General features: G+C 38.4%; 1 protein-coding gene across 1 annotated transcript in view; it reads right to left on the bottom strand.

The window, feature by feature from the left end:
- The window catches only part of epha6 (eph receptor A6), a 99121-nt gene that overhangs the window by 18502 nt on the left and 63187 nt on the right, over window positions 1-17432 (bottom strand). The window contains exons 7-9 of the mRNA XM_088914187.1: window positions 9047-9117; window positions 7442-7567; window positions 5391-5576 (exon numbers count right to left, since the gene is read on the bottom strand). Of these exons, the coding sequence (XP_088770313.1) occupies window positions 5391-5576; window positions 7442-7567; window positions 9047-9117 (383 nt within the window). The remainder of the gene's footprint in view (window positions 1-5390; window positions 5577-7441; window positions 7568-9046; window positions 9118-17432) is intronic.

Below are 17432 nucleotides of genomic sequence, written 5' to 3'. Positions count from 1 at the left end.
ACTACAATTATCTTCTTAAGCAACAGTGTCTTCGTTAGTTGGCATTTAGCTTGTTCCAGATTTAAAGGGACAAATGAAGATCTAGGTGAGGACTGTAGAATATCTGGACTCAGGGACTTGTAGTCTTTATAAATAATAATGTGTCTTGTATTTTGTGTTCAGGTTATAACTAACGTAAATAAATAGATGCTTGTGTTTTCTAAGCTGTTTCCTGTTCTTTACTCTGAACTGCACTAATTAGCCATGAGACAATACTTGACTTTTTATGATGATGTGGTGAAGTGCTAGTACCTTCTATCGAATTACTTTCTAGGCAAACTGGTATGACCTGATTTCTCACATCAATTCTACCTCATTTCTTTTAATTCATATTAAAAAGACATATCAGAATCGGTATTTACTAAGTGCACCATGCCAATGTTCTGTAAATAACTTGTAATATGTGACTCAGATTATGAGTCCCCAGAATACAACCATAAAAATCAACTTTAATACGAAGACTTGTGTTCATTTTTTCAAATGCTCCCAACTTTTCAGCAAATTGACCATTGAAATAACAAAATTATAATAATATTTTTAAATAGAATTTGGGAAATTCAGTTTCACTTATTTTACTTATTGTACAGGTAGGCCTGCCTTTCCTTCATCACACTTAAGTACCAGCCTTTCTTAATTAGTCATCAAAGCAGCAGAACAAGTCCAAAAACAACAGATGGTCCTAAACTGCAGTGAGGTAAAAATGAACCTAAAGATCTGAGCCACTGGAGTAAACTGCCATAATTTGTGTCTATGTCCTCTTTTCAGTGCAGCCTATAAAGCAGTGCACTGGTGGCACTTTATGCAGTCGTTTTTTGGGACTGATTATTTTGACGGCTCACTCTCCATGTCAGGCCCAGATGCTAATGGAAAAAAAAAATCAACTTGTCTCTTTTAATAAGAAGAAGTCTGGTTTAACCAAGCGGTCCTTTTGGAAATGGGGACAGAATCGCTGAATAATCGACACAGTTTCCAGATTTTGAATTCCATGTTCTATATTCTAAATTCGAGGAAATCCCGGCTTGCTGTTATTATATCCAGCAAGGAAAAATGAGGTAATTGCCCTCCTCAACTACCGCAGGCCTCAGGAAAACTGCACAATGCATATGAAATACACCACTGTGTCCAGAAAGGTCAACTTTGTACCCGTAAAACAGGAAGCATTAAAAACTATAGAAGGCAGAAAATAATGTTAATTAATTCTGATCACATACTTGAAAGTCAGAAGAAAAAAAGTTGAGGACCAATTATAAAATAAAAATGTTAATTTTACAAAACTGGATAAACACTTTAGCATCAGCATTTTTGGAAAATGGTTAAAAGAAGTCATAATTTGAACCTAATTGGAACAATTTGCTAACAGTCTGGAAGAGAGGAATAACAGGAAATCAGCAACATATCAGGATGTTTCCTCTCCTTTTTAAATAAAATGCCCAGTATTAATTAAATGATTTATTACTGTTTCATACTATAATTGCTACACAAGTACTCAACTTTTTATGTTACTTTCCTTTTCTGGTTGGATTTAAAGGTCTGGGGAACTGGAAGAAAATAAGAAGGAGACTGCTCAGTGCTTGCTCTATTTGTAATTCATTCACTCCATCGGAGTATTATTTTATTTACAGATTTAGACCTTCTTCTGATATACTCTGCCCTCCAAAAAATGGGGCAGCAAAGTCAAAACTCTTAGTTTTTTTGCTTTACAGTTGAACAATTTTAAAAACAGATTTTGAGATACCTACTAAGAGCTCTCACAAGAACACTGGAACAAGGGGAACTGGTTTTGTTCCTTCTCTCCATGTTTGTGTTTTACCTACAGTAGACCTGCTATGACACACCAGCTATCAATACACCATCCCCAGGTGTGAGATCAGACCACAAAATTGAGGCCCACTGGTCCAGGGAACAGCACCAGAGCAGTCTGTTTACTTGTCTCTGTACCTAATGATGCAACTCAATTAGGACTCAATTACAGCTAGAATCTGTATTGTATGTATTATCTTTTATATGACTATATTGAGAAATTAACAACGAAACTACATATCTACATAAATACAAACTTGAATCTAAAGTAAAAATATACTTTTTTCATGTATCTAACACTATATGGTGAAAGTATTAAGCTTTGTAGGTAAACCATTGAACATACTCCCCAGAGATACGAGGTAGCAGTCAATCAGGATGCTTTACTCAAATGTAATTTGTAATTGCTGAATTAATGTTTGTGCTGTACTCTCAATCCTATAACTTTTTAATATGATTTTGTTTTTTCTTATTGGTAGAAATAAATAGTGGTGTATTTTCAAGATGTCTCCTTGGTCTACCACTCAGTCCTGTTAAAAGGCCTATAAAAAGATCCTGTACAAACTGCTATTAGTTATTAACTGGCTATGCTATAGTCCTGTCTGCGAGTATACACTGGCTGGCATAGTCGAGAATGACTGATTGATAATGAAAATGATCTAGATTGATCAAGAGACAAGAAAGAACATTACACCTGAGCATCACTTTCTCGTCCCCCTTATTTTCTTTTTCTTTCGGCACTAGCAGTTTGAATTGTTGTGGATGCTCAAAGAAAAGTTATGGATTGCTGGAAATAATGTCTTAGTTATGCTTCAGGACCTTCAGGGCTTTTAAAGAGCCTGACATAATCCAGCAAGCTGCAGATACACTGGAACTATCCCAGCCTTAAATTCTGCATAATGTGCCTCTTGTGCTTATGCTGTTTAAGGACTATGAAGTAAATAAACTGATTAACAAATTACAGCTGGAGTTTCACAAAACTTCAGTACCTAAAACACCTTCCAGTTGGCCACAGAAGCCAGTGAAATTCTAAAACAACACTTCATCTCCTCTTTTGTCTTTTTACCCCCTATTTTAAAGTTGGTTGTCATAGATTTGATCGTGTTTCATTTGCCAGTCGGTAGTGAATTGCCATTTACAGAGCTCTGTCCCCTTACACAGGGAAAGTCTGTCTCAGACATTTCTCTTTTTAAAGAGAAAGGAAAACAGGCTCAGAGCTGCTGCTCACAATTCATACTTACATAAGTAAGCATCTGGAATGCAAACAAACTGATTAAGCCCACTTTGTAATGGCTATAGTCATTTTAGTCCCTGCCAAGAAGTTCACTGAAGTGAAAATAGATTAAAAACAGCTATATTATTTTTCCTGGGTAGAGTGAGCAATTACTTTCAACCCTGAGTCATCAAAAGAAAGGATATACTGCACTATCTTTCATAAGAACAAGCTATTACTGCAGCTAAAAAGCTTTTTTAATTAAAGAAATCATGACTTTTATACACATACCTGTTGGTGGTTGAACTTTCGTTGGTCTGCTTCGAAATATATTTTGAATTATGGAAATTATACACTATTTAACTTATAAAAAGCAAAACATGGCAGTCAATCAGCATTAGCCATTTACTGACCATCAGAAAAAAACCTGTGCAATTTAGAGACCTCATCAGCTTAATCATTACCTGGCACTGATGAATCGGATCTTTCCTTTCATGCTAAGAGTACACTGAGGTAAATTCTTTTCACGTGCTTCACTGAAAAATTTGTTCTTGCCCAGATGAATATAGGAGAAGAAATCATGTGTTCACCCAAGCCTGTATTGCACAAAACCTGAGGGAATCTTGTCATTAAATTTACTAGGACATCATCTACTTTTTACTTTTGAACCTGGGTTTCCCATCTTTATATAAAGAGATTTTTTTAAAGACACAATTAGAATTAATAACATACTGAAAAGTAAAACTAAAAAAGGAAAAACAAAATACAATGATCTTTTCATTTTTGTAAACCAAATAGCTTTAGACTTTAGACTTTGCAGGATTTACTTACCATAGATATATAATGCTCTACTAAATGTCAATGTGGAATTAAATACTTTTGTTGATCAAAAGCAATACTACAAATAATTGTTCTTTTCACCAGACACAAGAAATTAACCTGTTTAACCCTAACAATGTGTTAGGGATTATTGATTATTCAGTGTGTTCTTGGATGACTTCATATTACAACTTTGAATTGCTAAAGAGCTTGATGAACATGCACATTCACATGAGATTCTCTTATATTCACCTGTCTTTGGACATACTATTCTAAGTTCTTTTTTTTCTGAAATCGTCTGCACCCATTGGTGGCACATTGCTACTTTGCAACACTGGAGCCCCAGATTGAATTCCAGACCTAGGGTGCTATCTGTGTGGAGTTTGTGTGGACACTCCATGTTCACATGTGTTTCCTCTGGATGCTCTGGATTTCTTACACAGTCCAAAGACTGTGACATACTGCAATTTGGCTTCTCGGAAAACTGTGAGTGTGTGCATCTTCATGTCAGTGTGGCATGGATTGGCATTCCGTTGCTTGCTGGGATAGGCTCCGACACCCTTGCGACAATGAATTGGAGTTAAAACAGCAGTTAAAAAATGGATAGATGTCTGGACCCTCAAAAAATGTGATAGCATTTTTGGTACAGTATATAATAAGGTAAGGTATATAATAAGCTAAAGTAATGAAACTGCTTTTCAGGACCACGGAGAGCACTCATGCTCCTGGAAAACACAAGCAGAATTATGACCAGGAAACTAATGCATTCATCCACTATCAGAAAGCCCTCAGAACGCCCTCATTTCTGGTGAACATGATGACAATCTGGAGCTGCTGATCCCAGGAACACAGGAAGTCAGGAAGGACTACATTCTGGACAGGACAAAATTCCATCGCAGGACAGCGACACACAATTTAGGACACTAGATCAGCATGTATTTGTAAGGAGGGGAAAAATTAAAGCATCTGAAGAAAACCCATGAGGGGTAACAAATGCAAACTCCATGCAGAAGATGCCCATGCTCAAAATTGAACCCAGAACCCAAGAACTGTGCGCAGCAACAGCACTAAGAGCCACACCATGATGCAGTCAGAACTGAAAACACAGTTCTGCATTATAAAAACAGTACATTTTACACAAGGCCTTTAAGTCTAACCAGAGTATCTCTACAGAGGCAATAAACTCTTGTTCACTATATTGAGTTAGCACTAAATTTTGATAAATTACCTCAATATAAAGCCCTTCTCAATTCTGTCCTGTGAATACACAATCAGATTAAGGCTTTTGACCTTTACAGCAATGATTTCACAAGCCACTAGCTAATAATACAATGCTACTATATTTTGAAGCTATTTCCCCTATCATCTAGCATTCTAGTTCCTAATTTAGGATGTCTAGGCAAGAAAGGAGCGCAATTCTGTTTCTTGGCTTTGTGTGGGCGACAGGGAAGATAGACCTTCCATAAAAACACATACTGTAGGCAGTGGATGAACATGGATGTGTTTAAGGCCTTCTTACTTTTGGTGACCACCCCCTCCAGCCGGATAATATTAGGGTGGTCGAACTGTCCCATGATGCTCGCCTCCCTCAGGAAGTCCCGCCTCTGCCTATCCACGTAGCCTCCCTTCAGTGTCTTAATGGCCACAGGGATTTCTCTTTTGCCTGGGGTTCGCAGACGCCCACTGCACACCTCTCCAAACTCCCCTGAAAGACAGTTGCACTATCATCAGAACTAGCCTTCAGCAGCAGACAAATGCTCTACTGCACATGTTAGAATGGACCTCTGAATAGGAGTTTTTTACAGCATGATAGAGGAGCTCTACATTATCTATTCAATCTGTACTGTACACTTGCTAACCCTCAACAACAATGAGGAATATTGACTACTTATTGATGGCGGTTACTTTGGCCCTGACTTCAGCTTTTTTTTCTGGCAGATCACAGCCAACCTTAATTTTCTATCGATTAAAATGCTTGAGATCAGAATGTGTGTAATTTCATTATTGTATTATGTGATTTGTTCTATTATTATATGTTAAGCTAATCAATTTTCACGACAGAACATTGTTGGATGTAACTACAAATACCCGCCGCTGGGTGGCACTCTTACGGTTTCTTAAAAAAATTAAAACCGTTTCTTTTCCTCATTTTAACTCTCATTTTGATTTCCCAAACCTACTATTTATCCTGCCAAAAAAAGACAGTTTGTTCTGCTTTATCAAAAGTTTCTTCTCTGAAGATTTTTTTTTCTTTTTAAAAGTGAAGGGATTTTTTCCCAGTACACAAGGAAGTGCAGATGTATCATTTAACAAATCTCTTGTAGCAGATAGGACTTCAGCATCTGAATATCGAAGATGATTGCAATACTGTATGTGTAAAAATAAAATATGATTATGGCCCAACTTCATGTGTTAGGTCCCGAGTTATTAATTTCAACAAAAAGAGAATTGCAGCATTTGAAAAATGCCTTTTTTGATATTTTCACAATATTATATATTCAACGTATATTTAATAAATACATAAACTAAAGGGAATGGAACATAAACATAACTTCTAAGGGAAAGACTCTAAAAGGATTTTAATGAAAAAACAAAAACTAGGTAGAGAAAACATTTAAATAGATAAACCTTTTACAGGCTAACTCCTATTATATATTTGTCTTTAACATCTGTAAAAACAAGAGAGTAAATGAAATAGCGAGAGGTTGTTACATCTGATTTTTTCACTTTTGATCATTCGTATCATTAAAAGATTAGCATGTGAGCCTAAAACAACACTGCGATAGCTTGTATTTGTGTAGCACATTTAGCTTTCGAATCCATTTAAATAAAATATCTTTTTCACAGAAGCCTTCGTCTCAATGCACGTCCAAGAGTCAAATTATCTAAAAGGTGGCTTTCTATAGTGTCATATGGGATTAGGCAAAGTACCCTGTGAAATGTTTCAAAAGCAGGAAGGTTCAGGGTCAAACGTGTCCTGCAGATCATGGCTGCAGTGGGAGAGGAGCTGGGGCTCCTCAGAAACTGGCACTGCACCAGGACATGGAGTACCCTCCTCCTGACGTCACGAGTCCTGAATGAAGCAATTATTCTCTGGCCATTGAACAGCACTGAGAGAGAGAGACAGGTCTCTGGGCATGCACTTGGCTTTCGCTGGGAGCATGCACTCTAGTGGACTGTACACTGTAGGTGCACGTGTCATTCATCTTCGGGTCTGTTTCTGTTTTCCTTTCTCCTCTTTTCTTTCAGTTTTCTTTTTGGTGGTTAATATTACTTTGCACTGACAAATGCATTGTCTTTGTACATTTGGATAAAGTGCCATTCTCCATTTTCTACATACAGTGTTACAATTAAAGTGTGATGAAAAGGAATAAGGAACAATTCAGATTATAGTCAGGCTTCCTGAAGACCTTCTAAGACATGTCTCTTGCTCTTTCACCTACAAAGACAGTACACGTGTGCCTGAACGTGTGTACAATTATTGGTGTGCAGTCCCCTCACCAGTGGACTAAGCTGAAGCCCTTTAATTCTTTTCTGAGCTCAGCCGGCCTTGAACCCTTGACTTCCTACCTGCTCCGATCACTCTCTCGATTCGGATGCGTGAAGGATCGATCTCTTTCGCGAACTCGTGCACGGCCTGCGTCGGGTCTTCGTAGGTGTCTGGGTCAATGTAGGTTTTGATTCCTGGAAAACGAACTGCAACAGAGGCATGTGGAATATTTTAAAAGCAGCAGAAATGGGGCTAGGTAACTGCTAGGCTCTGGAAGAGAATCTAATGTGTGAATAAAAACAGGAGAATGAAAATATCTGCTTAGTAGATATTCTTACTAATTAGCTATTAGTACCCAACAAGCTAGAGGGACAAAATTGGCCTCCTCACATCTGAAACCATTCTTATGTTCTTAAGAAATGTGAAAAAGCTCTGGATTTATATAGTTTAAGGACACACACAGTTTTAGAAAAGTACTGTACACAATCCCTTGAGGAATAATTCAGCAGACATGCCAGAATGTCAACCTGTAAATCTTTTATTTCGTGATGCTTTAGGGTTATCCTGTTGTGTTAAAAACTGCAGTTCTCTCTCAGGCCCTGACGTCCAACAAACACATTGTTTGTACCATAATAGGATATTGGTGGTGGCAGAGATATAGAGAATTGCTTAGGCCTTGTGAAAAAGTTATTTAGTGATTAAAAAAACAACTTTTAGCTGACACGCACTGCTTGCATATGCTCTTGCTGTGCAGTCCCTGTTCTACACTAATGCTCTTGCCAAGGCAAGCTCCATAAAAAACGGATTTGGTCTCGCAGAGATTTCAGTGGAATAAATCTCTTACTGTAAGCATGGGGTAGGAGCTAGCTCCAGGACTAGAATGGGCTATGAGGGAAAACTGCAGCTACAGATACAGAGAAACAGCTGTGCAGGCATGGCAATAATAGATGTTCATCAGACAGGCTTACTCAGGCCTGTTTATCATCTCCAAGCCTTATTCCCCAAAAGGAAGAGTTTGAAGAAGCACCCACTGTCTCCCCACGGGGAGAGACTCTGACAATTTCATTAGCTTTGCCTACTTGTATTCATCCCCTTTTATCAATCTTTCAGCATCGGCAAAGGAGTATCTGGCGTAGGTGATAGAAGAGAGACGGACAGAGGCTGCATTTTTCAACTGTTCTAAAAATACGAAGCCCTGAGTTTTCACTTTTCTTAATTCATCTGCAACCCAAAATACTTTCATGTATAAAGGTGCTGAAGTGAGAAGTTGAAGTTATCTATGTATATGTACAGTACTGTACTGTATGTTACAGGTGAATGGGCATTGTTCTGTCTATTACCTTGTTTGTTTGTCCCCAACACAATGCACAAAGCTTTTAGTTTTGCAGCTCAAGGAGAAAAAAAAACTATCCCAGATATTAAGACTCTTAGTGGATGACAGAGGACAGTCATGGACAAACCTGTTTCTTCTTTTCCCTTAAAACTGCTATCCACAGCTGTTTAGCAGTGCTAACAAGACAAACAAGTTGTTAAAAAACAGGTCATGCAGTTAACCCACTAAATAGAAACACTAGAAAGTGTTTGCATGAAAACTATCCAGTATGCTTTGGAGTTGATTCGAATAAGTTAAGAGAAAACAGAAAACACCTCATCTCTTAGAAAGCTGTGGTTGTGGCTGCTCTTACTGTGGCCATTTTGAAGGTGAGTCCTCCTCTTCTCTTCTGACTTCATCTTGGCTTTGATGTACCACTGACACCTTTACAGACAGAAGAAGAAAGATTGAGTGTGAAACATGCTAGGGGACACGACCACCTCTGTGTTCATGTCAGCCCTGGGAAGAAAAATTAAAGCAAAATAAAAAATTAAAGCAAAACAAAAGCCCATTTTTTCCCTCTATGCACTGTTTATCACTCTACCTCAGCTCTGGGAAGGGTGCAATCTTCAGACCTAAATCCATCTAGATTTTAACAATTTAAATAATTTATCGTCTCTAGAGCAAAAGGTCAACAATTACCAGGGTGGTGAAGGTTTTGATGGCTTTCACTCTCACATAATTGGCTTCTGATTGAGGCAAGATTACAGAGAAACAAGACCAGCTAGGCGTTCATCACATTTTCTGTGCTGTCCGTTTTTGTTTTGACAGTACCGGGTTATCTTTTGATTTGCTTGGATGATCTCTTTAAAGCTAAGCAGACGTTGCCTTGCATTATGCCCAGTCTTCCCAAAATAATAATAACAGGAACAAAAAATGTCCAATGAATGCGGAGCTAAGGGAGGAAAGAATAGTGATGAGGTAAGACATAGGCATTAAGGATAAGGAGCAGCAGACTGGAAAGGAATGTGGGAAACAGTAACCTAAGGCAAATGGAAAGGCAACAGAAAATGAGCAGTGAACACAGAAATGGCAAACTTACTGTAAATGCCTTGGTGAATCTTTATAGTGCCTTGCAGCCCATTGCTGGTCATCTTATAGTCAACTATCTAATTGCAAGCTATCAGCTTGCTGTGCTCTTCTGCTACCCTGAACTGTTGATCATTAAACATTTCATGACGGCTGTGTCTTTGCCTTGGGCAGGCAAGTTGTGCTTGTGTCTACTGCAGGAAAATAGGATTAATAAGAGTTTGTAAAGAACAAGCCCCTAGAGATAAATGCCAAACCCCTGGTGACTCTTACTGACAATGAGCGTCTTCAATATTTCAGGCCTTGTTTTTTTTAATTGGCAATTGATTCGATCTGTTTTACACTTGGAAATTAATGGAGCACTCGTGGACTAAAAAAAGATCAGAAGTGCAAAACGTTATGGATTTTCTAGTGCAAGTGGCTTTTTATAACTCCAGCCTGCAATAATTCTTCTTTCACATGAGAGTAAAATAATCAGGGTTTCCAATATGGTAGTAGTCCTGATGCATTGAAGGCAGGAATTTTCAACCAACATTGTTCATATGGCATATCATCAAATAAAACCTTTTAGCATCAGATTTAATTGCAAGTCCATTAGCAGCATTTAAATATAAAGGCTTAGTTCACATTTTGTTTTCTTTTTAAAAAGCCTTTCATGCTTCAATACATTTTCCCAGGGTTAACCAAATCACAGCCAAAGGGTGTGAGTTAAAATCATGGGTGTCTTCTCAACCCTTTAAACAATCACATATAACTATTTAGCATTACTGCGATGTACAATAACAGTGCTAATCAGTGGAACAATAGAAAAACTTAACAAACAAGAAACCCTGCAGCAGAATAAGCTATCCCTTTAAGTGCACTAAAAGACAGAAAATAGCTACCTGTGTCTAAACACTGTGTGGACTCTTATTGTGGCCCACTGTGTCAGAGGGCACTGAAAAACATTAACTGTAAAGAAAACAATGACACAAAACTATATGGTTTGACCAGGATGAAGAGACAGGTGCTACCAGACCTGATAAATGTATGGCCCACAAAAGCACTTGGATGATACATTTCCAAAAATGTTTTGTTTTGTTCACCATTATTATTAAGTGTGACAAACGCTGTCTGTAGCCAGTGAAGTAAGAAACTGTGAAAGCATAAGGCCTGAACATTTCGTTCCGAAACTCCAGAACATCTGAAAAATAAAGGCATGACAGGGGGAGTGTCGGCTGTTCCTGGCTGAGATCACAGTCTCTTCACTCCTCTCACCATTCATTTGATTGGATTTGTCATGACGATAATTTCTGATGTTAAAAAAGAGCTGCATGTTGCCAAAAGTGCAGGTCATGTGTAAAGCCTACAGCCCTCCAGAGAAAAATTCTGAATTTGTCCGATTAATCAAATAATTGCTGCAGTTAAGTAATCAGGAGCTTGTTCGTGTGGAACAAAAACCTGTGACAATTTGATCCTTCTGATCTGAAAGGCAGTGGAGTGAAGACAGCAGGCAAAGTGGACACTAGCCACAACTGAGTTCATGTTAATCACCAGCATAATGAAGTACAAATGACTGAGGTCTTCATAGTGTGGCAAACCCACACAGGCATCACCATAGGTATGCTGTGTGACTTAATCCACAAGGCAGGGTATTTAGGGCTTCATCACAACAACTCACCATGCTATTTTTCTTCTTATGGGCTATACAAACATCTATCTTATACTCTCATTTAAGATGCATCAGAGGACCATAAATTTCCTTTAATGCTTTCCCTTTTAAACCCTGGAGAGTCACTGCACTTGTGTGACCTCACTTAGGGACTTATTTACTTTTGTCAGTACACAATACTTCACGTACACTATATATGCCCAGCATAGAAGTAAAAAATGAAGCCTCAGGGATTATGTGTGCGCGAGGCTGTGCATATGTGCAAAAAAGCAGAATTTGGAGTCCAGCCTGCTCAGTATTTATCAGACAATATCTGAGTTACCATTGATGGTAAAAGGTATTGAATGGACTACAGCTGTTCATTTATAGGTTCATGTATCTGTAAATAAGTTGTCTGAGCTTTTTCATTGTGGGTTAAAATGACTGTATAATACAGAAACAGCTCTTAGTTGAGGTACTAATGATGTGCTGATGACTGCTGATTATTTTTTTGATCCATTCTTCTCCAGTTGGACCTCAATGCTACCCTTACTTCTGTTGATCATACCATCTCGTTGAATAGATTAGATGAACAGGTACTACTGGAACTGCTTTGCTAATGGTTTCTGTACTGTATATCCTGTCAAACTTATAGAAAACAACCTTTTCAAATTGGATATTGTACTACCTCTACAAAATTGGTTGTAGCTGGCTTTGATCTGTTTTTGAATAGTAGTGGTATCAGTCCTTTACTATGTAGAAGACATCCAACTTTATGGTTGCAGAATTCTGACCTAAATCAAGCTCTATCTGCCTTGTGACACTGCTTTGATGATGTTAAAAAAGGGATGCAACAAATCATTTTACACCTGAACTCTGACTTAATCCAAAGGTATTATTTTGATTGTCTTTCCTTGGCAACTTTTCAGCTCTGCAAATACTGTCAGTCTTAGTTTGACAGCTGATATCAATTCAATCCTTGACTCTTCTTTAGTGTTATGTTAATTTTTATGACAACTTTGTATGTATCCATACACCATATCTCTCCCGTTCTGATGCAGAATATCTATTGGATGTTTTTGTTCTACATCCTGGATAGGATGCCATTACAGCACATACCCACAATTCAGAGGAACGGATTAATCCAACAAGCAAGCCTTCGGAAGATGGAAGTGAGCTGGAGGACCTGGTAAAGAATGACCTTACTAGCACCTAGAATTATCCAGCATAACGGCATATACAGGGAGCAGGTTGTGTCCCATTTTTTCATGTGTGGAAGACTAACTGGTAACCATCATCATGGTCACATGGATGAGCATGATACATGGATTAAAACCACAAAACAGAAGCTTTAAACAAGATGATAATATTGATATTGATAAGAGCATTTTTTGGAAATGGATAGCTGAGTGGCGTAGTACAGTAGGTCTAGAATATCGTAAGTGTCATGTATTGCCTATTGCCTATGCAATATTTTCCAACTTGATAGTTTTTCTTATTGCATGAGTTTTATCCCCCATAAAAGTTTTTTGTCATTGTAGCAGTACTCTTCCACTAATTACATTCTATGCCTTTAATGCCAGTTCTTCCTGTTTTTGTGGAACCTTGTAGGTTTCAGTGAAGCATGGTTTTCCCCCAGTTCCTTTATGGAAGTTGCTGAAGGTGAAACTGCACAATCTGTGTGGCAGAAATCTTAAACCAGAGACACTGCAGAGAAAACTTCTGTTTCTTTAAAGGATAGGCTTGTATGCGGTTATTGATCTTTGCAATGCCGAAAGAACAAGGTTATCAAAAAAGGCAATAAACAGATACAGTTCACAAATCCTGAACAGAATTATCCAAAATGCCAATCTCTAACAGATCTGACAGTATATATAAATTAAGTATAGATCTTTCTATTCAATAAGATGTTATTTTCTCCATACTGTACATACAGTACTTTAAATTGACTCTGATAGTGACACTATTGTCAGGAATCTGGCAGGTAGTTCTCTGAGAATCCTGTGCGTAGCCGAGAACTCTGCAGGAAGCAGAGGCAAACAATCCAAAATCGTAATCCAAAAGACGAGATCAAAAAGGGAAAAAGTCAAGTCCAAAAACCAGGAAAGTCAACAAGGAAAGAACGCACACTAGAAAACACCAGGAGACTTCTCAATAGTGAGCAGGGTAGGGTGTGTGATGGAGCATTAAATACTGAAGGGAGAGGAACGTGGTTGGATAATTGGTTAAGGAGTGAGAATCTGTGGAATCCGGTGTCTGTGAGAATGTGATGGGTTCAGTTAGGAATGAGAGCATGAAACAACGGGTTTGGGAATGTAGCGGGGTTTACGAGGGCGAGTGCGGGACGTCACAACTATAATGTTAGATACAACAAGCACCACCAAAATAATTGAAACTATTATCTTACATTGGAATCTCGAATGAAGGTGTTTCTTTCCCAATGGCAGAGTGTTCTCTTGTTTGGGAATTTTGACAGATGTAACCATGACAAACTGAAAAACAGCACAAGCTGCAGACAGATGCTGCTCCATGTTGGATATGACCTTGCAAGCTTGTTCAGCATGTGGAAAACTGACAAAAGGAGAAGGGGAAAATCATAGGGCCAGATAACGCAGATGATCCTGCAAACACAGTTATCAAAATGGCACGTGATGCCAACATGCCTGCAGCTTAATGGCCATCAACCAGACAAAAGGCAAGCCCGTGGGGGAATGGCAGGGACATCAGGGCTTGTGAGACAGTGACAAACACAACTGTAGAGACCCCGCTGTGTGAACAGCTGGAAAGAGCTGCACAGATGCAGTCAACAGTAAAATGGGAAAAGGATTAATGCTCAAAACGTTGCAAACAAGGGGTTTGTGTTGACTCCCAGTGGTAAAGACAACTATTGAGAGTCAATTATCTGAGTCTTCATCTGCTTTTCAGAAAAGCTTCTGTCAGATTCTAATGGAGAACAGAATAGAGGAACCTCTTCTGTACTGTATATCGTGTGCATAAATCTGCAATTTGCTTATAATGGCCCTGGAAGAGGGCCACTAGAGATGGCAGCTGTAGAGAACGACCTGCCATCCTCAGTTACCTGACCAATTGGTGGAAGACAACTGGTAGGGTGACAGTTTAAAAACCAGGAAGCTGAGGCTTTCAGTATCAGTCAACATCTACCATCTGTAGACAGAGGAACAGGAGAGAGGAAATAAATGACTGACAAATGGATAGAACTTGGAACTGAGTCAGCTTTGGAAGAGTCTCAGAGGTAGACCCTTGTTTTGGAGCTAGTAAACAGCTTAGCTGCCCAGCTTTTACTGGGGAGTTGGAGAGACTTTAGATGAAGCTGAGTTAGTAGCTTAAAGAAGAGTTAGCTTTTGTTAGGCTTTTCAGTTAGAAAAGTGTGAATAGAGCATGAACCCTTTTAAACACATTCTGGAATAGTGTTTATGTGCACAAAGGTTCCTGAGCCATGCTTTTACAGAAAGGGATCTTTCACAGCCTCCTAGAAATAACTCAATAAATATTAAATGTTGAAGATCTAAACAGAGAGGAAGCCCAGTGTTGACAGCAGAAGCCCGCTGAGCTAGCATGAGAGAAGCTGTGACCAGCTTTGACCTTTCTGGCAATACAATTCATTAAGCACAGGGTCTCTCCTTTCATTACTCTTACCTCCTCCCACTGGTTGCTGGGTTTTGATTATGTTCTTCAAAGTTTCATCTATCATTTTTAAAACAGCTTATCATGTGCTACACTTTAAGGAATAAAATAACAACAACAAATTGGAGCCAGGTAATAGGACGTAAAGTGTCGATCCACAAATGGCCAAGACAGTAGAGAAGTCTGAGATCAAACATAAATAAGAGTAGAAGGAGAAGGTCTTTCTTGAACATTGTTTTACAATGAAAATAATGAAAATAATATTTAAGAAAAGTGGTCACTCTTTTTAAAGTGTTTAATGAAGATAAGGGGAAGTAAATCTTAACGTAGTCTGTGAGATCATTAAGAAGGCCGGCTGCAGTGCAGACACACCAGTTATCTGCAGTTATTTGAATTGTGTCCTACATAATGAGGAGAAATTACAAGAGAAGGACAACATTTTAATGTGAATAACTGTCACAATGCTTTCAGAAAAGGATCATGTGTGTCTTGCGACAGTGGTAGGTGTTTTGTTGTTGGCCTGACATCTCTGGCCTGCTCCAGCCTGTGTGTTGTTGAGTGCACAGTGTTGAGATTACACAGTCTGACACTACGCATTGCTAGGACTACATAATCTTATACTACACATTGCTAGGACAACAGAATCTCACACTACACAGTGCTGGGACTATACAATATCACACTATGAAGTCTGGCACTACACAGTCTGGTGCCACATAGTCTGGCAACAGTAGTGAAGGAGATGGCAGGAAACATCCAGTGTTGTGCTGAGGAGGAACTTCATCAGGAAGTTTTATAGCACTACTCTGCGGTCCAGGCAGTGACATCCACTCTTAAAGGGTTCAAAAACACCTATCAATACGATATAAAATACCCTTTCTCACATGTCAGGATTTTCAAACAATTTAATGACTTGATAACTAAATTTTAAAATGTGCCTGTCATTTCAGAGGAAAAGTATACTTGCTTTAAAAGAGCAACACACTAAAACATTCACAGGAATGTGCTTTTAATGTATAATTGTCAAGGTATAACAGAATTGTAAGGCAAAGTAATAGCAAAATCACATAGGTTAAAATGCCAGTGTAATACTAGCTTTGCCTTGTTTTAGAAATTGGTGTTTGTGTGAGCGATCACTGATGTAATCCTTGAATATTTAAAACAGTTGGACCAATGTAACAGGGAAAGTAGTGCCTGCACTTCACAATAAAAGGGTCATGTGAACTGAGCCAGGCTGTTTGTGATTATTGAGCTTGAATCATTACCACCTACACATTTACAGAACATCTGAAACAAGCTCCACAGCTGAAAGTTTTCTTCTTTCTTTATACTTTTAAGAATGGAATTAACCTTAATTTCTGTACAGTACATACACTTGGAATCTATAGCAAGTTTTAGCAGCACATACTGTATTTCAGTCAAGGGTCTGGCTTTGCAGTCTAAGACAAGACAACTGACCCAAGCCCTGAAATAGGGGCTGTAAAAATGTAATTACGGTGGGTAGCTGCGTCAGCATGCGTAGGCTGCAAAGGAACAAGTAATAGGTTTATTCCATGCTGAAAAAAAGAAGAAAGAAAACACAACGTTTCGGCCGTGGAGCCTGAAGAAGGCTCCACGGCCAAAATGTTGTGTTTTCTTTCTTCTTTTTTCTTCTCTTTTCTTTCTTCTTTTTTTCAGCATGGAATAAACCTATTACTTGTTAAAATGTAATTACTTTCTGTCTTCCCTCAGAAAAGTCAGATAGCTTCTGACAAACAAATGTATGTATTTGTTTCTTCTCTTTGTGGTTTAAATTAAATCACATAATTTCCATTATAATTTTAATTTATACATACAGTGAGGTTATTCTATGCATGTATATTCTGCTTCAAAATGTCCAGCTCCTCTACTTTCTACTTATCTTATCATCTGACAGTAATAGACAGGAGTGTCAGTTCTGTTTTTAATTCTGCAGCATTGTTTTCAGTTTAAAAAAAGGTGTTGAATAAAATAATACAATAATCTGCTATCTGTATCATAACTGCACTCCTTTCTAGCACTTAAAACATGAATGATTAATCTCTTATAAAATCCCACTCCCCAGCTTTGAGCATTCATAGGGAGGACTTTTACATGTGTGTTTGTCTCGGAATCAAATCTCATCTATCCTTGGATCATCCAAGTCATCCCTGTTTACATCTGTACAATCCGTCAGCAAAATCTGAAAACAAAACTGCCCTTGTAACTCCAGAGACCCCATCTTAAACAAGATCCATAGCACATATATAGTAAGTGCTTTGTGACTATAAGCAATATTGCACATAAAAATGGCAAATGGAATTAGGGTATCCAACTGCAATAATTCCTTGTACAGTCCGTTTAATTAGCCGGAAAACCTATTCACTCAAATGGAAAC

This window comes from Atractosteus spatula, chromosome 4, assembly GCF_055471065.1.
Source record: "Atractosteus spatula isolate fAtrSpa1 chromosome 4, fAtrSpa1.hap1, whole genome shotgun sequence".
NCBI classification, from domain to species: Eukaryota; Metazoa; Chordata; class Actinopteri; order Semionotiformes; family Lepisosteidae; genus Atractosteus; species Atractosteus spatula.
The sequence above is the reverse complement of the archived record's forward strand: the minus strand, read 5'-3'. Positions and strand labels throughout refer to the sequence as shown.